General features: G+C 40.2%; 1 protein-coding gene across 1 annotated transcript in view; it reads right to left on the bottom strand.

The window, feature by feature from the left end:
- Nucleotides 1–424: 424 nt before the first annotated feature.
- Nucleotides 425–19187, bottom strand: part of C1H12orf54 (chromosome 1 C12orf54 homolog) — a 30077-nt gene continuing 11314 nt past the window's right edge. The window contains 8 exon segments of the mRNA XM_055582256.1: nt 425–626; nt 1752–1784; nt 1786–1921; nt 3102–3144; nt 5349–5373; nt 9361–9393; nt 15481–15519; nt 16665–16695. Of these exon segments, the coding sequence (XP_055438231.1) occupies nt 606–626; nt 1752–1784; nt 1786–1921; nt 3102–3144; nt 5349–5373; nt 9361–9393; nt 15481–15519; nt 16665–16695 (361 nt within the window). The 3' untranslated portion in view covers nt 425–605.

Genomic DNA, 19187 nt, shown 5'->3' with positions numbered 1-19187 from the left:
AACAAGTAATAATTAAAAACTCCACCTTTTATGTCATGATATATGCTTTATATGTGTTTGCAACATCTTTGATAAATATCCTAAGTAGTTTTTTTCTTGCAGGAAGTATTTTTGGACTAGTTGGCTTTTTCTGTAGTTTCGGGGGATATAGCCATGTTGGAGCCATAGACTGTGAGGCTAGTCAGATCACAAGATATTAGAAATGAAAGGAGCCTCCAACATTTTCTAGTTATGTTGCCTTATTTATAGGGGAGGAAACTGAGACCTATGAATCCGTAAGTTGGGTAAAATTAAAATGGGTTTGTAACTTTCTAATCCAGATCTTCTCCTAACTTATGCTGTTCTCTGAACCAAATGCAAGACCATACTTGGACATTCAAGCACTACATTCCACTACCCAGTAAGAGCCAATAGGATAGACGTCTTTTACACCACATTTATTTTTATCAGTTGTTTGCTGGTTTCTTTGCTTGGCAGTTGTGATGTGTGTGGGTCTCACTTGATTTCCAGGTTCCCGGTTGTAGACATAGACCTTGGCATCTCTGCCCATGAGTATCACTCCCTCTTCCAGATCAGTGGTGATGCCTTCCCAATAACTTTGCTTTTCAGGCAACCAAAGCTGTGCCCTAGATTTCAGAGTCATATGGATGAGAATAAAAGAAATTTAGTTTACCAGGAAGAAGGCACCGAAATTAAAATCAGTCCTACAGGTGATACTTCTGCCCTCATGACTGTTTCCCAGGATATCAAACACACTCTGAGGGAGGAGACCCACTGGTTGTACACCATTGTAGGTGCCCATGCTTTGCTGTCCTACACTTGCTGCCTATGTTGTACTGAGGAGAAAGGACATTTTCTGCCTTAATTTCTGAGTCAAAAGTGAGTTTTAAATGATGACAGAGGTTTTGTGGGTGTGTATATTCTTTCAGAAAGGTGTGATCTTGTTGCCAAAATACTGGGACATTTTGTATTTTGATGCTATATGGGGGAGATGAGATAAAATATTTGAAACAGGACTATTCAGGAAAATACACAGAGTCACTGTACTTAGACACACGCAGATGAACCTGATTTTCTCTACCATTCGTCACTCAGATTCTGTTTTCAGCAGTTCCCAGTAAGTTTTATATAGGGCCATAGAGAGGGTATCACTAGCTTAGCCTGTGACACAGATAAATATCTGAGAATTGTCTTTTTCTCCAAATGAGATTAGGTGTCAGATGAAACTAGAGAGGGAGTTTGAAAGGTTGAGGAAATGGGCTATCACTTAAGCAGTTCCTTTGAGGGCAGTTTATTTAACTGCTTTATTAATGAAAATCCTGACAATGGAGTCTATTGTAGACCTACAGTGTTTGACTCTTGTTTCTGAATTAAGCCCTCAAAATAACATAGGTTTACAGAGTACTTTCCCGAAGGGGATAATGGACCTCATGTTTCTTAGTGTGTTTTAAAACTTTCTATCTGTCCATTTCTCTATCCCATAATTATCTCTCTTGATTTCTGAACACTCCTCCCTATACAGATCTGTACCTGACTCACTCTGTCTGGCTCTTCCTCAATCAAGAAACTGAAAGATTCCAGCTTGGCCCTGCCCTCAGGCTTCTACCTTCTCAATTGATTGCTCCTCAGGTAACCTCAGCTTTGGAGAGGGGATGGAGTTTGCTACTCTGCCATTTTGGAGTGAGGACTTGAGGCCTGGGTTCCTGAGGATATGAAGGGTGGAGTTCAGGGGAAAGACCTCGGTGAAATACCTGAAGATGGTCTTCTTCATTGATTGTTGGATTAAGGTTGAGGGTAGCAAGCTGACTGATCAGAGGACTGTCCTCTCAGGCTTTGGGCCTGGATCCCTGATGGCTGCTCTCCAGTGCCTGACAGCAGTCCTCCCAACTTTGGGGTCATTGCAGCATCTGAAGTCTTGGTGCTTTGTACCAAATAAGAGGAGGCTGTGAATGTATGAGGGAGAGAGATCCCATCCCTTGGGCCCCCTCCCTGGCCTCCACTGTCCTTAAGGATTTATTCTGTTTTCAGACTTCACCAGGAATGGGCATCATTAGCTCTGGGAATTGCAATTCCCTGATGATCTTGTGTCCTATAAGAGAGCACCCTTAATGGGATTAGGAGATGTGTCTTATCAGAGCCTATGTTTTCATCAGGAAATTCAGGTAAATTCCTCATGTTTGCCCCAGAAAGGAATACTGAAATAAAGTAAAATCATTGATCCAATATAGTTTTGACCAATCAAAAATGCTCTTCATATGTAAAGGTTTATAATAATTACATTTAAGATTTATGTAAATATGAGATCTCCAGTCCATTATTCCTTTCATGGTTTCAGGAATGATCAATTTAAACTATAGTGATATATCTTTTTAAGAGGAATGCTTTTTTACTTCACTAGGGTCAATTCTCTAGAATAGGATCAAATTGGGTTGAAACAGGGATCTAGGAAGTTCACCTTATCCATTTCCTGGTTCAGGTGGAACCGTATCTTTAACAGGTCAAAGTGATTTTTAAAAGTACTTTCGAAGTTCTCTGCAGAATATGCTACACAGTACTCTGATTTTCTGTTTTCACTCTCATAAAGTTTTTCCTAGTGTCTAAATTAAATCTCTGGTGGTATAGCCTGAATTTTTTTCTCCTAGTCTTTCTTTTAGATGGAAAATAAATGGACATCTCCCAGTGTCGAGGCATTAGACTTCCAAGTTTTTAAAATTTTCTTTTTCTAAGTCCTTCTCTTTCTAAGTTCCTCATTTTACTTTTTTTTTTTTCTTTGTGTGGCTTTCCTTTCTTATCTGTCATTCTTTCTGCGTCTCCTTTTTTCCCTTAAATTGAGTGAATAGAATCTCCCAAAATCTGTATGGTGAGGTGCAGACTGATCCTGAAATTCCAGAGATTTCTGGTGGGGCTGAGGATGAAGGAAGAAGCCCTGGCTCTGTAGTTCACCATTAATTGAGAATGGTGGGGGACCATCTCCTGAGAGATACGTTGGAAGTACAGTGTTCTGAAGGCTCAAGGCTCAGAGATGGCAGTATTCCTAGTCACTACACCATATCCAGGTGGATGCTACCTCCCTTAGGGACTCTCAAAAGAGGGTCACTTACCCAATCTTGGATGCAGATGATGTGGGTGTCACGGAGCTCATCCCTGAATGGGACACAGGAAGGAGTCATTCCATTGCAGGGCTCTGAAAGTTATCTCCTTAGGAATCTTGAGCCCTGCTCACATCCTTAGTTTGGAGTATGGCCAGTCAAAGTGGGAGAGACCAGAACTTGTGGAGAAGCTAAAGAACTATAGGCCTGTCAGAGAGGCAGTTGCAGAACGTGACAGTGGACATTTGGTCACTTACAAAGCATATATCAAATCATGGCCACCAGATTTAACAGCTCTGGGCATTTGGAGTTAGTCAAATTCCTCAGTCCCGGGGCACTGACACTAGATTAGTGTCATTAGTAGCATATGCTATCTCTGTCTCCTTGCTCTCTCTGCCTTCTAATCCACCTTGTCTCCTTTTCTAGTATGGAAAATACAATGAGATGAATTCTTCTTGTCTTATTCTGAATTCCCTCACCCACCCACCTTTTAGGAAGCAGAAAACAACAACAATCAAGATCCTAAACCCATGTTTTTGACTTTGGATCATCAAGCAGGTATTCCAGGGCCTGTAGTGACCTATTTGGAAAACAGCCTTCCTTGAATAAAGGAGAACATCTTTCAAGCTTAGGTAAACTTAACCCTTTTGACCTGAAGACCCTTAGGCCTTGGCAGCCAAGAGAAGTTTTCCCTGTACTTCAAGATGGATTCTGCTTGGCCATATTTCCATATTTTTGGTCCTGTCTGCTGCCCTGCATGGGCCCAAGGAATGGAAACTGATATTCAGAATTCAGCAGAGATTCCTGGGTGGTAACTTATGGATATTTTCAGTACAGTACTCACTGAATGCTATTAATCTTATGTGCACCTCCAAAGCTAAGATCACCTCCAAACTGTACAGAGATAGCATATGCTACAGAATGAAAACAAAATAGCTTACATCACTGAGCAAGTCCTGTTTGGAGAACACTTCAAAAGACAAAACTGAGTAGTGATACTTTTGGGCTTCCCGGGTGTCGCTAGTGGTAAATAATCCACCAGCCAGTGCAGGAGACAGAAGAGACATGGGTTTGATCCCTGGACCAGGAAGATCTCTCGGAGTAGGCAATGGCACCCCACTCAAGTATTCTTGCCTGGAGAATCCCATGGGGCAGAGGAGCCTGGCAGGCTATAGTCCATGGGATCACAAAGAGTCAGACACGACTGAGCAACTAAGCACAGCAATACATTTAACCCAAATTAGATGATCAGTTATAAATGTTCTTGTGGACAAATATTAAAATAATATACATTGAATTAAAAATGAAAAAAGTAGTTGATTTCCAATGTTATGTCAGTTTCAGGTGTACAGCAAAGTGATTCAATTATACGTATACATATATTCATTCTTTTTCAGATTCTTTCCCCATATGGGTTGTTACAGAATGTTGAGTGGAGTTCCCTGTGCTATACAGTAAGTCATTGTTGGTTATCTGTTTTATATGTAGTAGTGTGTGTTTGTGACATTAGAGGATATTTCAGTGAATTCATTTATATCCTTAGTATTCAAAGTCTGATTCATGAACCACAGGTTCCAGCATCACATGATTCTCAGGCCTGTTGAATTAAGTACCAGGGTAATTTGTGTACATTCAAATGTTTGAAAAGCCCTGATTTATAAGTTCCTTTTTGGAAAAGAAGGAACTCCAACTATGGCTAAATTTATGCTATAATTCTAGGCTCCTGGAGGAGAGCATGGCAACCCACTCCAGTATTCTTGCCTGGAAAATCTCCATGGATAGAGGAGCCTGGTATGCTACAGTCCATGGGGTTGCAAAGTGTTGGACATGACTGAGCCAATTAAGCACAGCACCTACATGTTTTAATTGAAACTTAAAATCTGCATATGATCATTTGAGTACTATAATTTGATCACCCTAAATAATCATTCCATTTTGGTTTCCCCACTCTTCAGTGCCTCCTAAACCCTAAACACAGAGCTGGGAAGCTTCCCTCCGATTGTTGTCTCTCCTCTCCTGACAAGTGCCATGTCTGACAGGGCTGAGAGTGTCCTCTGGCCCTCAACAGCCATTCCAAGGGAGAAAGGGACCCTGCTGTCTCTGTCCAGATAACTGGACCGGAAAGAGGAGAGACTAGCGGGGCCCAGACTCCAGCTTTCAGCCAAATAGAAGCTCCCACGTTGAGACTTTGATATAAACTCATTCTTATTCCCTCCCCTCACCCTTGGTTTACCCGAACCTTGAAATATTGCTTTTTACCTCGAGTCCGAGCATCTTCTTGCAGCTGAAAAAAATGAGAGAAAGTCAGAGAGTCAGGGGCCACTCTCCTCTTCAGTGTATCGGCTAGACTTGGTAAGATTATAGGGGTGTCTGTGTGAGACATGTGGGCTTCTTGGGAATGTAATGAAATTCCAAGTTTCCTGAAAGAGTGTGTGTTGTTTTTTTATGCCTCACATCAAACACAATGCACTGCATATAGCATATTCAATAAATGTTTGCTGAATAATAAATAGGACAAACTCTGGCCTTATTAGGGGTAGGAAATACACAGTTCATTACCTACAGTCATAATGATTCATGCAATGACCTGTCCTCTTTTATTTTTTCTGGCCTTTCTGTGCTATTTTCTGGCCTCTTTCATTCTCTTCAGGCTTCCCTAGTGGCTCAGATGGTAAAGAATGCACCTGCAATGCAGGAGACCTAGGTTTGATCCCTGGGTTGGGATGATCCCCTTGGGAATAGAATGGCAACCCACTTCAGTGTTCTTGCCTGGAGAATCCCATGGACAGAGGAGCCTGGCAGGCTACAGTCCATGGGATCACAAAGAGCAGGGCATGACTGAGTGACATTCACTTTTCTTTTCACTTTCACTCTCCTCATTCAAGAAAAGACTACACCTGGACATCACCAGATGGTCAATAGCAAAGTCAGATTAATTATATTCTTTGCAGCTAAAGATGGAAAAGCTCTATACAGTCAGCAAACACAAGAACAGGAGCTGACTGTGGCTCAGATCATGAACTCCTTATTGCCAAATTCAGGCTTAAATTGAAGAAAGTAGGAAAAACCACTAGATCATTCAGGTATGACCTGAATCAAATCCCTTACGATTATACAGTGGAAGTGGCAAATAGATTCAAGGGATTAGATCTGATAGAGTCCCTGAAGAACTATGGATGGAGGTTCATGACATTGTACAGGAGGCAATGATCAAGACCACCCCCAAGAAAAAAAAATACAAAAAGGCAAAATGGTTGTCTGAAGAGGCCTTACAAATAGCTGAGAAAAGAAGATAAGCTAAAGGCAAAGGAGAAAAGGAAAGATACAACCATTTGATTGCAGAGTTCCAAAGAATAGCAAGGAGAGAGAGAAAGAAAGCCTTCCTTAATGATCAACGTAAAGAAATAGAGGAAAACAATAGAACGAGAAAGACTGTAGATTTCTTCAAGAAAATTAGAGATACCAAAGGAATATTTCATGCAAAGATGGGCACAATAAGGGACAGAAATGGTATGGACCTAAGGGAAGCAGAAGATATTACAAAGAGGTGGCAAGAATACACAGAAGAACTATACAAAAAAGATCTTCATGACCCAGATAACCACGATGGTGTGATCACTGACCTAGAGTCAGACATCCTGGAATGTGAAGTCAAGTGGGACTTAGGAAGCATCACTACGAACAAAGCTAGTGGAGGTGATGGAATTGCAGTTGAGCTATTCCAAATCCTAAAAGATGATGCTGTGAAAGTGCTGCACTCAATATGCCAGCAAATTTGGAAAACTCAGCCGTGGCCACGGGACTGGAAAAGGTCAGTTTTCATTCCAATCCCAAAGAAAGGCAATGCCAAAGAATGTTCAAACTAAAGCACAATTGCACTCATCTCACACACTAGCAAAGTAATGCTCAAAATTCTCCAAGCCAGGCTTCAACAGTACGTGAACCATGAACTTCCAGATGTTCAAGTTGGATTTAGAAAAGGCAGAGGAACCAGAGGTCAAATTGACAACATCCGTTGGATCATCAAAAAACCAAGATAGTTCCAAAAAAAACATCTATTTCTTCTGCTTTATTGACTACACCAAAGCCTTTGACTGTGTGGATCACAACAAACTGTGGAAATTCTTCAAGAGATGGGAATACCAGACCACCTGACCTGACTCCTGAGAAATCTGTATGCAGGTCAGGAAACAACAGTTAGAACTGGACATGGAACAACAGACTTGTTCCAAATTGGTAAAGGATTACGTCAAGGCTGTGTATTGTCACCCTGCTTATTTAACTTATATGCAGAATATATCATGAGAAATGATGGGCTGGATGAAGCACAAGCTTGAGTCAAGATTACCAGGAGAAATATCAATAACCTCAGATACGCAGATGGCACCACCCTTATGGCAGAAAGTGAAGAGGAACTAGAGCCTCTTGATGAAAGTGAAAGAGGAGAGTGAAAAAGTTGTCTTAAAAGTCAACATTCAGAAAACGAAGATCGTGGCATTCAGTCTCATCACTTCATAGCAAATAGATGGGGAAACAATGGAAATAGTGAGAAACTTTATTTTGGGGGGCTCCAAAATCACTGCAGATGGTGACTGCAGCCATGAAATTAAGAGACCCTTGCTCCTTGGAAGAAAAGCTATGATCAACCTAGACAGCATATTAAAAAGCAGAGGCATTACTTTGCCAACAAAGGTTCATCTAGTCAAAGCTATGGTTTTTCTATTAGTCATGTATGGATGTGAGAGTTGTACTATGAAGAAAGCTGAGCACTGAAGAATTGATGCTTTTGAACTGTGGTTTGGAGAAGACTCTTGCAAGTCCCTTGGACAGCAAGAAGATCCAACCAGTCCATCCTAAAGGAAGTCAGTCCTGAATATTCATTGGAAGGACCGATGCTAAAGCTGTAACTCCAATACTTTGGCCACATGATGTGAAGAACTGACTCATTTGAAAAGACCTTGTATGCATTGGTTCTCTGAGATGAACCTTTAAGTATCTGTTTTTTAAAAAATTCCCTCTTACTCACCCCAGAGTAAATAGCTGCTGATGCTATGTAGTTTGGGGCCCCTGAGCTCTTAGGAGCTGGCTAGATGGTGTTTCTATGTAACAGTGCTCTGGGGCAAGGAAGTGCTTTCTAGTTCAGTCTCTCCCAGATATCTTTTGCTTGATTTTCTTCTCTCAGTGTGTCTATATGTTTGAAAGTGTTCGTCAGACTGACCTAACAGTCTGCTCCAGCCCAGGTGTTCCATGAGGGCAGGGACTGTGTCTGATGAACCCCAGAAGAACCACTAGACCTAGAATAGAGCTTCAGCACAGAAGATGTCAGGTGGGACATTTAACTTTGCTTATGGGCCTTGTGAGGATGAAATCAACACATGTGAGTCCCACTTATGGACAAACCTCCTTCTCTCACTAGCTCAAGTCCTGCTTGGAGGACACTTAGGAAGGACTCAGGGGACTAAAATTCTGGGTAATATGAGGTGCCCTGAGGCCGAGGAATACTTTGTGAAAATACCAAGCTTTTGATCTCTTCTCCTTTTTACCTCCAGCCAGAGGCAGAGGCTGCTGTAGTTTTTTCCTAGGGCAAGTCCCAGACACAGCAGCAGGATCCAATGGCATGGCTTCTTGGACTATAGGAAAAGGGTTAGTTCAAAGGCTAAGAGTGGTCCAGTTAGTGAAGTAGAGGAAATTTCTTTCAGGTCCTTTTGGTCCAACCTTAGTAGGACTGAGACATATCAACACCTTGAGCAAGCAAATGTAGTAACTCAATGTCTGGGGTAGGCCAATAACATACTCCATTTTTGGACTATATTTTTAGATATTTAATTAGTGTTTGTATAGAAAAAATACTAGAACCTGCATGAAAGAGCAGAAGAGGAGGATTGTTGTAGAGCGAAATTTAGCTCTGGACTCTAATTTGTACTACCCTATAATTAATAAACATATGATCCTAATAATTTACCATGTCATTTGGATCCTCCCAACTCAGTCACCTATCTGTTTCACGTAACTGCATAGTATTCTTGCTGAGAGTAGTTCTGATAGATATGATTTTCTCTCTGTATTATCATATTTTCATAAGGGAATTGTTAGGCATCTTCTGGTTTTACTAGACTGACAAATGAGTACTAGTCTTTAAGGGAGAAATCTCTAGATAAAGAAATGAAATTAAAAGCTTGATCAAAGTCAACAGCACAGAAGGGTATAGGAAAATCAGAAGCAAGAGAAGTGATATGGTCAGGGAATTTAAAGAATGGAAATTTAATCTCACCTCATTTTGTATATCCTTAAAGGCCATTAGCACCTGACAGAAGAGAAAAAATTATGGAAAAATTAACGTTACAGGCTTTATTACAAAGGGATTTTATATATAGAATCTCTCAGTCATTAGTAGGCTGTAGAGTATGAATGCCAACAGACTATGGCTTCCTAGCTCAAAGAAATAAATCCCATTGAATTCCACTCTCATTCATATTTCTGGGCCACCATTTCTTCATATGGTAGGTGGGTGAAATACAGGAAGTAGGCCAAGTTGTGAAAGGAATGTCAATGAAACCCACTATTGTACTTCATTTCATTGGTGTTTGTTCTGAAGCTAAACATAGCTGTGGAAATCAATACATTTACATTTAGATTATAACACACCAGTAGACCAAGACCATGTGTTGATGAGAACATAGAGAAGCTCAAACTCTCATATATTGTTGGAAGAAGTACAGAAGTGTATGATTACTGTGGGAAAAGCTCTGGCAGATTCTTCAAAAACTAAACATGTACCTATATTCTTCATCCAGACATAGATGGATACAGTGACTATTGGTAGTCTGAGTTTCTTCATTGTGGGGAAAGGATGAGGACTTTAAGACAGATAGGTATACCTTATTCAGTTGAAATATAGAATTGTTTTTGTTGATAATCAGGAATTTTAACATGCTTTGTTGTTCATTCACTAAGTTATGTCTGACTCTTTGCAATTCCTTGGACTGCAGCACCCCAGGCTCCTCTGTCCTCTGGAGTTTGCTCAGATTCATGTGCTTTAAATCAGTGATGCTATCTAACCATCTCATCCTCTACTGTCCCCATATCCTTTTGTCATCAATCTTTCCCATCATCACAGGCTTTCAGGTGAGTCAGCTCTTCGTATCAGGTTGCCAAAGTATTAAAGCTTTAGTGTCAGTCCTTCCAGTGAATATTCAGGGTTGATTTCCTTTAGGATTGACTAGTTTGATCTTGCAGTCCAGGGGACTCTCAGGAGTCTTCTCCAGCAGCACAATTTGAAAGCATCAAGTCTTTAGCACTCAAGTTTTCTTTATGGTCCAACTCTCACATCTGTATATGACTACTGAAAAAACCATAGTTTTGACTATATGGACCTTTGTTGGCAAAGTGATGTCTTTGGTTTTTAATATGCTGTTTAGGTTTGTCATAGTTTTCCTTCCAAAGAGCAAGTGTCTTTTAGTTTCATGGCTTCAGTCACTGTCCACAGTGATTTTGGAGCCCAGGAAAATATAATCTGTCACTATTTCTACTTTTTCATCATCTATTTGCCATGAAGTAATGGGAGCAGGTGCCATGATCTTACTAGTTTTTTGAATGTTGAGTTTTGAGTCAGCTTTTTCACTCTCCTCTTTTACCCTCTCATAAAGAGGCTCTTCACTTTCTGCTGTTAAAGTGATATCATCTACATATCTGAGGTTATTGATATTTCTCCTGGCAATCTTGATTCCAAGTTGTGATTCACCCAGCCTGACACTTTGCATGATACATGCTGCACAGAAAATTAAATAAGCAGAGTGACAATATAGAGCCTTTCCCAGTTTTGAACCAGTCTGTTGTTCCATGTTTGGTTCTAACCGTTGATTCTTGACCTGCATACAGGTTTTTTAGGAGACAGGTGAGGTGGTCTGGTACTCCCATCTCTTCATCTGCATAGTTTGTTGTCATACACACAGTCAAAGGCTTTAACATAGTCAATGAAGCAAATGTAGATGTTTTTCTGTAACTTGCTTGCTTTCTCTATGATCCAGTTAATGTTGGCAATTTGACCTCTAGTTCCTCTGCCTCTTCGAAATCCAGCTTGTATGTCTGGAAGTTCTCAGTTCATGTACTGCTAAACCTAGCTTGAAGGATGTTGAGCATTACTTTGCTAACTGGCGAAATGAGCGCAATTGTATGGTAGCTTGAACATTCTTTGGCATTGCCCTTCTTTGGGATTGGAATAAAAACTGATCTTTTCCAGTCATGTGGCCACTGCTGAGTTTTCCAAATTTGCTGACATTTTGAGTGCAGCACTTTCACAGCATCATCTTTTAGGATTTTAAATAGCTCAGCTGGTATTCAATCACCTCCACTAGCCTTGTTGGTAGTAATGCTTCCTAAGGCCCACTTGACTTCACATGCCAGGATGTGTGGCTCTAGGTGAGTGACCACACCATTATGGTTATCTGGGTCATTAAGACCTTTTTTGTGCAATTCTTCTGTGTATTCTTGCTACCTCTTCTTAATCTCTACCTCTGTTAGGTCCTTTATCATGCCATCCTTGCTTGAAGTGTTCCCTTGATATCTCCAGTTTTCTTGAAGAGACCTCTAGTCATTTCCATTCTATTGTTTTCCTCCACTTCTTTGAATTGTTATTTTAAGAAGGCTTTCTAATCTCTCCTTGCTTTTCTCTGGAACTCTGCATTCAGTTGGGTATATCTTTCCCTTTCTCCCCTGCTTTTTGCTTCTTTTCTTTCCTCATATATTAGTAAAGCCTCCTTAAACAACCACTTTGCCTTCTTGCATTTCTTTTTCTTTGAAATGGTTTTGGTCACTGTGTCCTGTACAATGTTACAAACCTCTGTCCATAGTTCTTCTGGCACTCCGATACCAGATCTAATCCCTTGAATCTATTTGTAATCTCCACTGTGTAATCATAAGGAATTTGATATAGGTCATACCTGAATGGTCTAGTGGACTTTCCTACTTTCACATGCTTATAAGGGAGCATATAGAATCTGAATAGTCAGTGGGATGGGCTGTGCCAATTATCAGCTTATTGCTTCTCATCAACTCTGTGTTCATTCTTTGTTTTATCAGTTCAGTTGCTCAGTTGTGTCCAACTCTTTGCGACCCCATGGACTGCAGCACGCCAGGCTTCCCTGTCCATCACCAACTCCCAGAGTTTACTCAAATTCATGTCCATTGAGTTGATGATGCCATCCAACCATATCATCTTCTGTTGTCCCCTTTTCCTCCTGCCTTCAGTCTTTCCCAGCATCAGGGTCTTTTCAAAAGAGTCAGTTCTTCACATCAGGTGGCCAAAGTATTGGAGTTTCAGCTTTAGCAACAGTCCTTTCAATGAATATTCAGGACTGATTTCTTTTGGGATGGACTGGTTGGATCTCCTTGCAGTCCAAGGGATTCTCAAGAATCTTCTCCAACACCACAGTTCAAAAGCATCTATTCTTTGGCGCTCAGCTTTCTTTATAGTCCAACTCTCACATCCATACATGACCACTGGAAAAACCATAGCTTTGACTAGACAGACCTTTGTTGGCAAAATAATGTCTCTGCTTTTTAATAAGCTGTCTAGGTTGGTCATAAGTTTTCTTCCAAGGAGCAAGCGTCTTTTAATTTCATGGCTGCAGTCACCATCTGCAGTTTTATATTCATCTCTTATATATTTATATAAATCTCTTATATATTTATATTTGTTTTATATTCATCTTTTATTTTTATTTTTGTTTTTTTTTTCCTGGTCCACAGAAGATGTTTATTTGATGTAACAAAACAATACAGTTAGTGTTAGAAGATCCAACCACAAAGAGCAAAAGGAATGAAAAATTTGTACAATGCACATAGAAAAACAAGATGTTTACTGTGACAACTATATATTTCTAAAATAATGCTTCTAAAATTACTCAATTATTGAAATCTATATGAAAACAGAAGGATGTTAATAGCGACAAAGTGCATAAAACCAAACATCAAATTTTGAGCAAATTAACATTACTAGGCAATTTTGCTAACAAAGCATGATTTTTTTGTTGTTCGCATTCTGCTCAAAATACCTTTATACCAACAGGGTGGGCAGAACATTTAGGTTTAATATCAATTACACAATATTAGCATAAACTTCCACAACTACAGATAGGGTATTGTCTTCTTTTGAGCTGGCAAAGTGACTACAGAAACATCAAATCATTTCTCTGAATTGAGAATTTTATCCAAATAAATTCATCTTTTATTATGTTGTAAGTATCCAGTTATGCACTGGTTCCCTATAGGACGGTTTTCTGACCTATATAATCAACTCTTTAGTAATACAGTAATTATAAGAACATTAATTATTTTTGTACAACATAATTTGATTACATTACATATTCTGTTCAGTGGGGCCTTGCAGGAGAGAGGCTATGGAGACTTTCACTTACTTTTTTCTTTTAATTTAAAGAATTCATAGTCTTTGATTTAAAGTCTTTTTCTGCTTAGCTTCATGTGAATAATTGCTATTATAGGTTCAGAAGTGATCACTTTCCCTCTAATTCTCATCTCTGTATCACAGTTTAAATGTGTATGCAACTAGAATGTCAAGATTGGGAAGTTGAAATAGCTGATAATTTTGGAAAGGTCTCAGAAACTCCAAGTGAATATCTGTGTTCTGTGAAAGTTTATAGCAGTTTGCTTTGGCTATTAATGAGCAGAGTTAGCTTCTGCACTAATAGATCATTTAAATATAAAGTGAAATCTTGTGTTTTTATATTTGAGAATTGTCACCTTGGTTGTCATTTTTCTATTTCTGGGAAAACAAGGAAATTTCATCAAAGTGAAAAAGACATCCCTTTTTATAGAATTAAAATAATTTTCTCTCACATTCTCTAAATACAAGTCTATTTTAAAGCATTTTCAAAATGCAGGGCTTAATCATGTGGATTCTGAGAGTAACTGCTCATGACATTGCCTCAGTTAGAAGACTGAAGGCAACAAATTCCCATTGGTGACCTAGTGAACCTGTATTTCTCTTTCAACTCAAAAAGTTTTCAGAACCCAAAACACTCTCTTGATAGATTCAACAGTTTCATTCATTACCAAACATATGATTAATCTGTCTTCTCTAAAAGAAGATTTTTTTTCGACTTGTTCTCTTTAAAACAATTCTAATTATTTTATCTAATTTCCTTGAAATGATGTTAAAACACTATGTTTTTCATAACCACACAAAGGGCAGTTCTTCACATCCAAGTACAAACTCACATTCTTTTCTTTTCAACACCTCAGACCTCTCCAATAACAGGTATGAATCTCTAAAATATATTAAGTTAAAGGACAGGAAAGCTCCATGAATGTTTCTGCTGCTGGCCATTATTCTGATTTAAATTATTGTCAATAAATTTGGTGGTCTGTAGAACATTTTGAAGCATTAAAAAAAATCATGTTGGTAATCTCTGATGCTGCAGAGTGAATCTGGCATTTATTCTTCTTCAGAATCTTTATTAAAATACTCTAAAGAAATTCAGTAACAAAGCAGTTTATCACTGTAAATAATCAAAACAGAATGATGTCCCACCTATTGAAATTATGTTTAAATTATATATGAGTGACTTAAGCAAATTCTATGTCTTTTAATGCCTTTATATAGACCTTTTTGCCATAGTCGATGGAACAAAAGAATCCTCTTCTGTGCTAATGACACGATCATAATCATGTTACAAACAGGAACTCCAGAAACAATTGGCATGTTTCCCTCAGAAACAACAGCTCACTAGTAATTATGCAGAGATTAGTCGTTTTATGGTTAACTTTTCATTCAAATGAATGAAATTAAACGTGTCTACTCTTTAGGTTGACGTATTTATTTTTGAGAGGTTAATTTTGAAGGTACCTCATTCTGGAAGGGCCAAATCTTTATTTTTTATGACATAGGAATCAAGGGCTATTGGCAGACAATTTGTCATATCATCTGAGTGGCTCTGGAGGTAAAATATTTCTTTCTAATAAGAAATGGAGTTAGGATCTTTAATTTTTGTATCAAAATGGTAAATTGTCTTCCTCTCATATGAGAGTTAAAATATATGGGTTTTTCAGTACTTGCCCTAAGGTACTTGCTAGTGGATGAGATTTAAATTATTAATTTTACAGTGCTTATACAATGCTGGTAGAGAAAATATACTTGAAAGGGCTTATCTAATGGAGAGTGGATGTTGAGAATGGGCACTGAGATGCACAGACACAACGAGTGTCTGAGGATTTGGGACTAGATGAGTAGTAGAACAAGATGGGAGGGAGCATGGGAAATCCTTACCATCAATCAGTAAATTACTCATGGAGAAGGAAATGTGCTCTTTTTTTAAGCTTCTCTCCCTTCTCTCATCTCTCACTATGCTGTCAAAGAGGACCCCTCTGTACTCACCTGATCCCACAGGGTTTCAGTGATCATTAATTCTACTGCCTGTTGAAATAAGATACACATATTGGGAACATTACCTTAACTCTCCCAGAATCTGAACTGACACATCATGAAACAGATAGAATATGACGCGTTTTTTGGAGTTGAGATGGACATTCAAAGGCATGCCATTTGTCAGGCAGCCCTAAGTCTTCTTCAGCCCTACTGAGTCATTTTTCAGCCCATATGCCTTGTCATCTCTTAATCTAGCTAGTCGGTAACAGATATAAGCAGACTCCTATGATGACTCACCTTATTAATACCCACATATATAGCCTGCCTGCTTTTGAAGTCATCTAGTGTAGTTGTGATATTGGAGAAGACTCTTGAGAGTCCCTTGGACTGCAAGGAGATCCAACCAGTCCATTCTGAAGGAGATCAGCCCTGGGTGTTCTTTGGAAGGAATGATGCTAAAGCTGAAACTCCAGTACTTTGGCCACCTCACGCGAAGATTGACTCATTGGAAAAGACTCCGATGCTGGGAGGGATTGTGGGCAGGAGGAAAAGGGGACGACAGAGGATGTGATGGCTGGATGGCATCACTGACTCGATGGACGTGGGTTTGAGTGAACTCTGGGAGTTGGTGGTAGACAGGGAGGCCTGGCGTGCTGCAATTCATGGGGTCGCAAAGAGTCGGACATGACTGAGTGACTGATCTGATCTCATCTGATATCAATTTCATAGCATCACTACAGGGACAAAAATGTGATGAGTGACTGAACTGAACTGAATTGAGTGTAGTTGTGGCACTGAAGATGTTACTTAGTCATGGTGCACAATGACCAGGTGGTGACCATTCTGAGCTACAGTGCCCAAGTCTTCCAAGATATGGTTCTTGTTAGACAGTTTTCCTGCCTCCTGGACACATCCTTTTCACCTCTGCTTTCCCCAGGAACCTTGATTCCCAACCAGTGAAGCTGCTTAGTCATATCTGACTCTTTGCAATCCCATGGACTGTAGCCTACCAGGCTCCTCCATCCATGGAATTTTCCAGGCAAGAGTACTGGAGTGGGTTGCCATTTCCTTCTCCAGGGGATCTCCCTGACCCGGGGATCGAACACAGGTCTCCCTCATTGCAGGCAGATGCTTTACTGTCTGAGCTACCAGGGAAGCCCAAAGGAACTAGTATATTTGGAAGTCTCACCCACCTTTGGTTTCACTGTGTCTTCAAAGGATTTTCTGGAAAGAAAGGGTGATAAAAATCTGATGAGTCACTAGATAGGTGACATAAAAAAAGTGTCAGAATAGGAGGTTACAGCCCTCATATCTTCAGCATAAACATCAATTTTGACAACCATCCATGGATGGAAATACCTTTTGGGAAATCAGGAGTCCAGGGGAGAGCTTCCAAAACCTCATTTAAGCAAAAGAAATCCATAAATAGATGCATTGAAGAGGGTAAGAAAGACAGTTTCACTCCACCACCCCCCCCACCCAAGACACTCCTCCCCAAAGGCAGCATAGCTTAGTGCTGGTAGGGACCTTCTCAACCTATGATTTCTCCTATGAGGGAAGTGAGAGTGGAATTAGCTCTCTGATTGTCCAGGCTTATAAGACATTGACTAGGAGGCCCACTTCTGTCTCATCCCACCCAGATGGCTAAGGTGATTGGCACAGCTGAATAGTATTGGGGGAGTTGGGAACAGAAGAAAGGGGTGGGCACTCATGGCATTCACTACATGGATCTCCAGAACCAGCTGAGATCACCTATTAGATCTAGGTGAACTCCACCAAGAGGGTTATCCAGAACACCTTTTGACTTCTCACCTGTCAGTTACATCCCTCGACTGACTGACAAATGCTCCTGCTGCTAAGTCGCGTCAGTCGTTTCCAACTCTGTGTGACCCCATAGACAGCAGCCCACCAGGCCCCACCGTCCCTGGGATTCTCCAGGCAAGAACACTGGAGTGGGTTGCCATTTCCTCCTCCAATGCACGAAAGTGAAAAGTGAAAGTGAAGTCGTTCAGTCGTGTCCAACTCTTAGCGAGCCCATGGACTGCAGCCTACCAGGCTCCTCTGTCCATGGGATTTTCCAGGCAAGAGTACTGGAGTGGGTTGCCATTGCCTTCTCCACAAATGCTCCTAGTATTTCACATAACCTTGAGATGGTAACATGTTAGCCTCCGCAGATGGCAAGTAAAAGCCTCTTCAGATGGTATGAAGATATCAGCAGCTGGCACAACTATGTGAGAATGAGAGAAGGAACATTTGAAAGAATCTTGAATACTCTGGGGAAAATAAACAGGAGGCTCTCAGTACCCAGACTGACTTTCTGGGATTAAGAGAAGGCCTCTCCTCAAGAGGCAACAAGAAAACAGAGATGAGCGCACCCATAGGAAAGACCTGAAAGACTCCCAAAATCTTTGGCTGGGCTGACTGGTGAAGATCTTTCACTTTTTTTTTTTTTAATTTTATTTTATCTTTAAACTTTACATAATTGTATTAGTTTTGCCAAACATCAAAATGAATCCGCCACAGGTATACATGTGTTCCCCATCCTGAACCCTCCTCCCCTCTCCCTCCCCATACCATCCCTCTGGGTCGTCCCAGTGCACCAGGCCCAAGCATCCAGTATCGTGCATTGAACCTGGACTGGCAACTCGTTTCATACATGATATTTTACATGTTTCAATGCCATTCTCCCAAATCTTCCCACCCTCTCCCTCTCCCACAGAGTCCTTAAGACTGTTCTATACATTAGTGTCTCTTTTGCTGTCTCGTACACAGGGTTATTGTTACCATCTTTCTAAATTCCATATATATGTGTTAGTATACTGTATTGGTGTTTTTCTTTCTGGCTTACTTCACTCTGTATGATAGGCTCCAGTTTCATCTACCTCATTAGAACTGACTCAAATGTATTCTTTTTAATGGCTGAGTAATACTCCATTGTGTATATGTACCACAGCTTTCTTATCCATTCATCTGCTGATGGACATCTAGGTTGCTTCCATGTCCTGGCTATTATAAACAGTGCTGCGATGAACATTGGGGTACATGTGTCTCTTTCCCTTCTGGTTTCCTCAGTGTGTATGCCCAGCAGTGGGATTGCTGGATCATAAGGCAGTTCTATTTCCAGTTTTTTAAGGAATCTCCACACTGTTCTCCATAATGGCTGTACTAGTTTGCATTCCCACCAACAGTGTAAGAGGGTTCCCTTTTCTCCACACCCTCTCCAGCATTTATTACTTGTAGGCTTTTGGATCGCAGCCATTCTGACTGGTGTGAAATGGTACCTCATAGTGGTTTTGATTTGCATTTCTCTGATAATGAGTGATGTTGAGCATCTTTTCATGTGTTTGTTAGCCATCTGTATGTCTTCTTTGGAGAAATGTCTATTTAGTTCTTTGGCCCATTTTTTGATTGGGTCATTTATTTTTCTGGAGTTGAGCTGTATGAGTTGCTTGTATATTTTTGAGATTAGTTGTTTGTCAGTTGCTTCATTTGCTATTATCTTCTCCCATTCTGAAGGCTGTCTTTTCACCTTGCTAATAGTTTCCTTTGATGTGCAGAAGCTTTTAAGGTTAATTAGGGCCCATTTGTTTATTTTTGCTTTTATTTCCAATATTCTGGGAGGTGGGTCATAGAGGATCCTGCTGTGATGTATGTCAGAGAGTGTTTTGCCTATGTTCTCCTCTAGGAGTTTTATAGTTTCTGGTCTTACATTGAGA

This window comes from Bubalus kerabau, chromosome 1 (assembly GCF_029407905.1).
Source record: "Bubalus kerabau isolate K-KA32 ecotype Philippines breed swamp buffalo chromosome 1, PCC_UOA_SB_1v2, whole genome shotgun sequence".
In the NCBI taxonomy this organism is placed as follows: domain Eukaryota; kingdom Metazoa; phylum Chordata; class Mammalia; order Artiodactyla; family Bovidae; genus Bubalus; species Bubalus kerabau.
The sequence above is the reverse complement of the archived record's forward strand: the minus strand, read 5'-3'. Positions and strand labels throughout refer to the sequence as shown.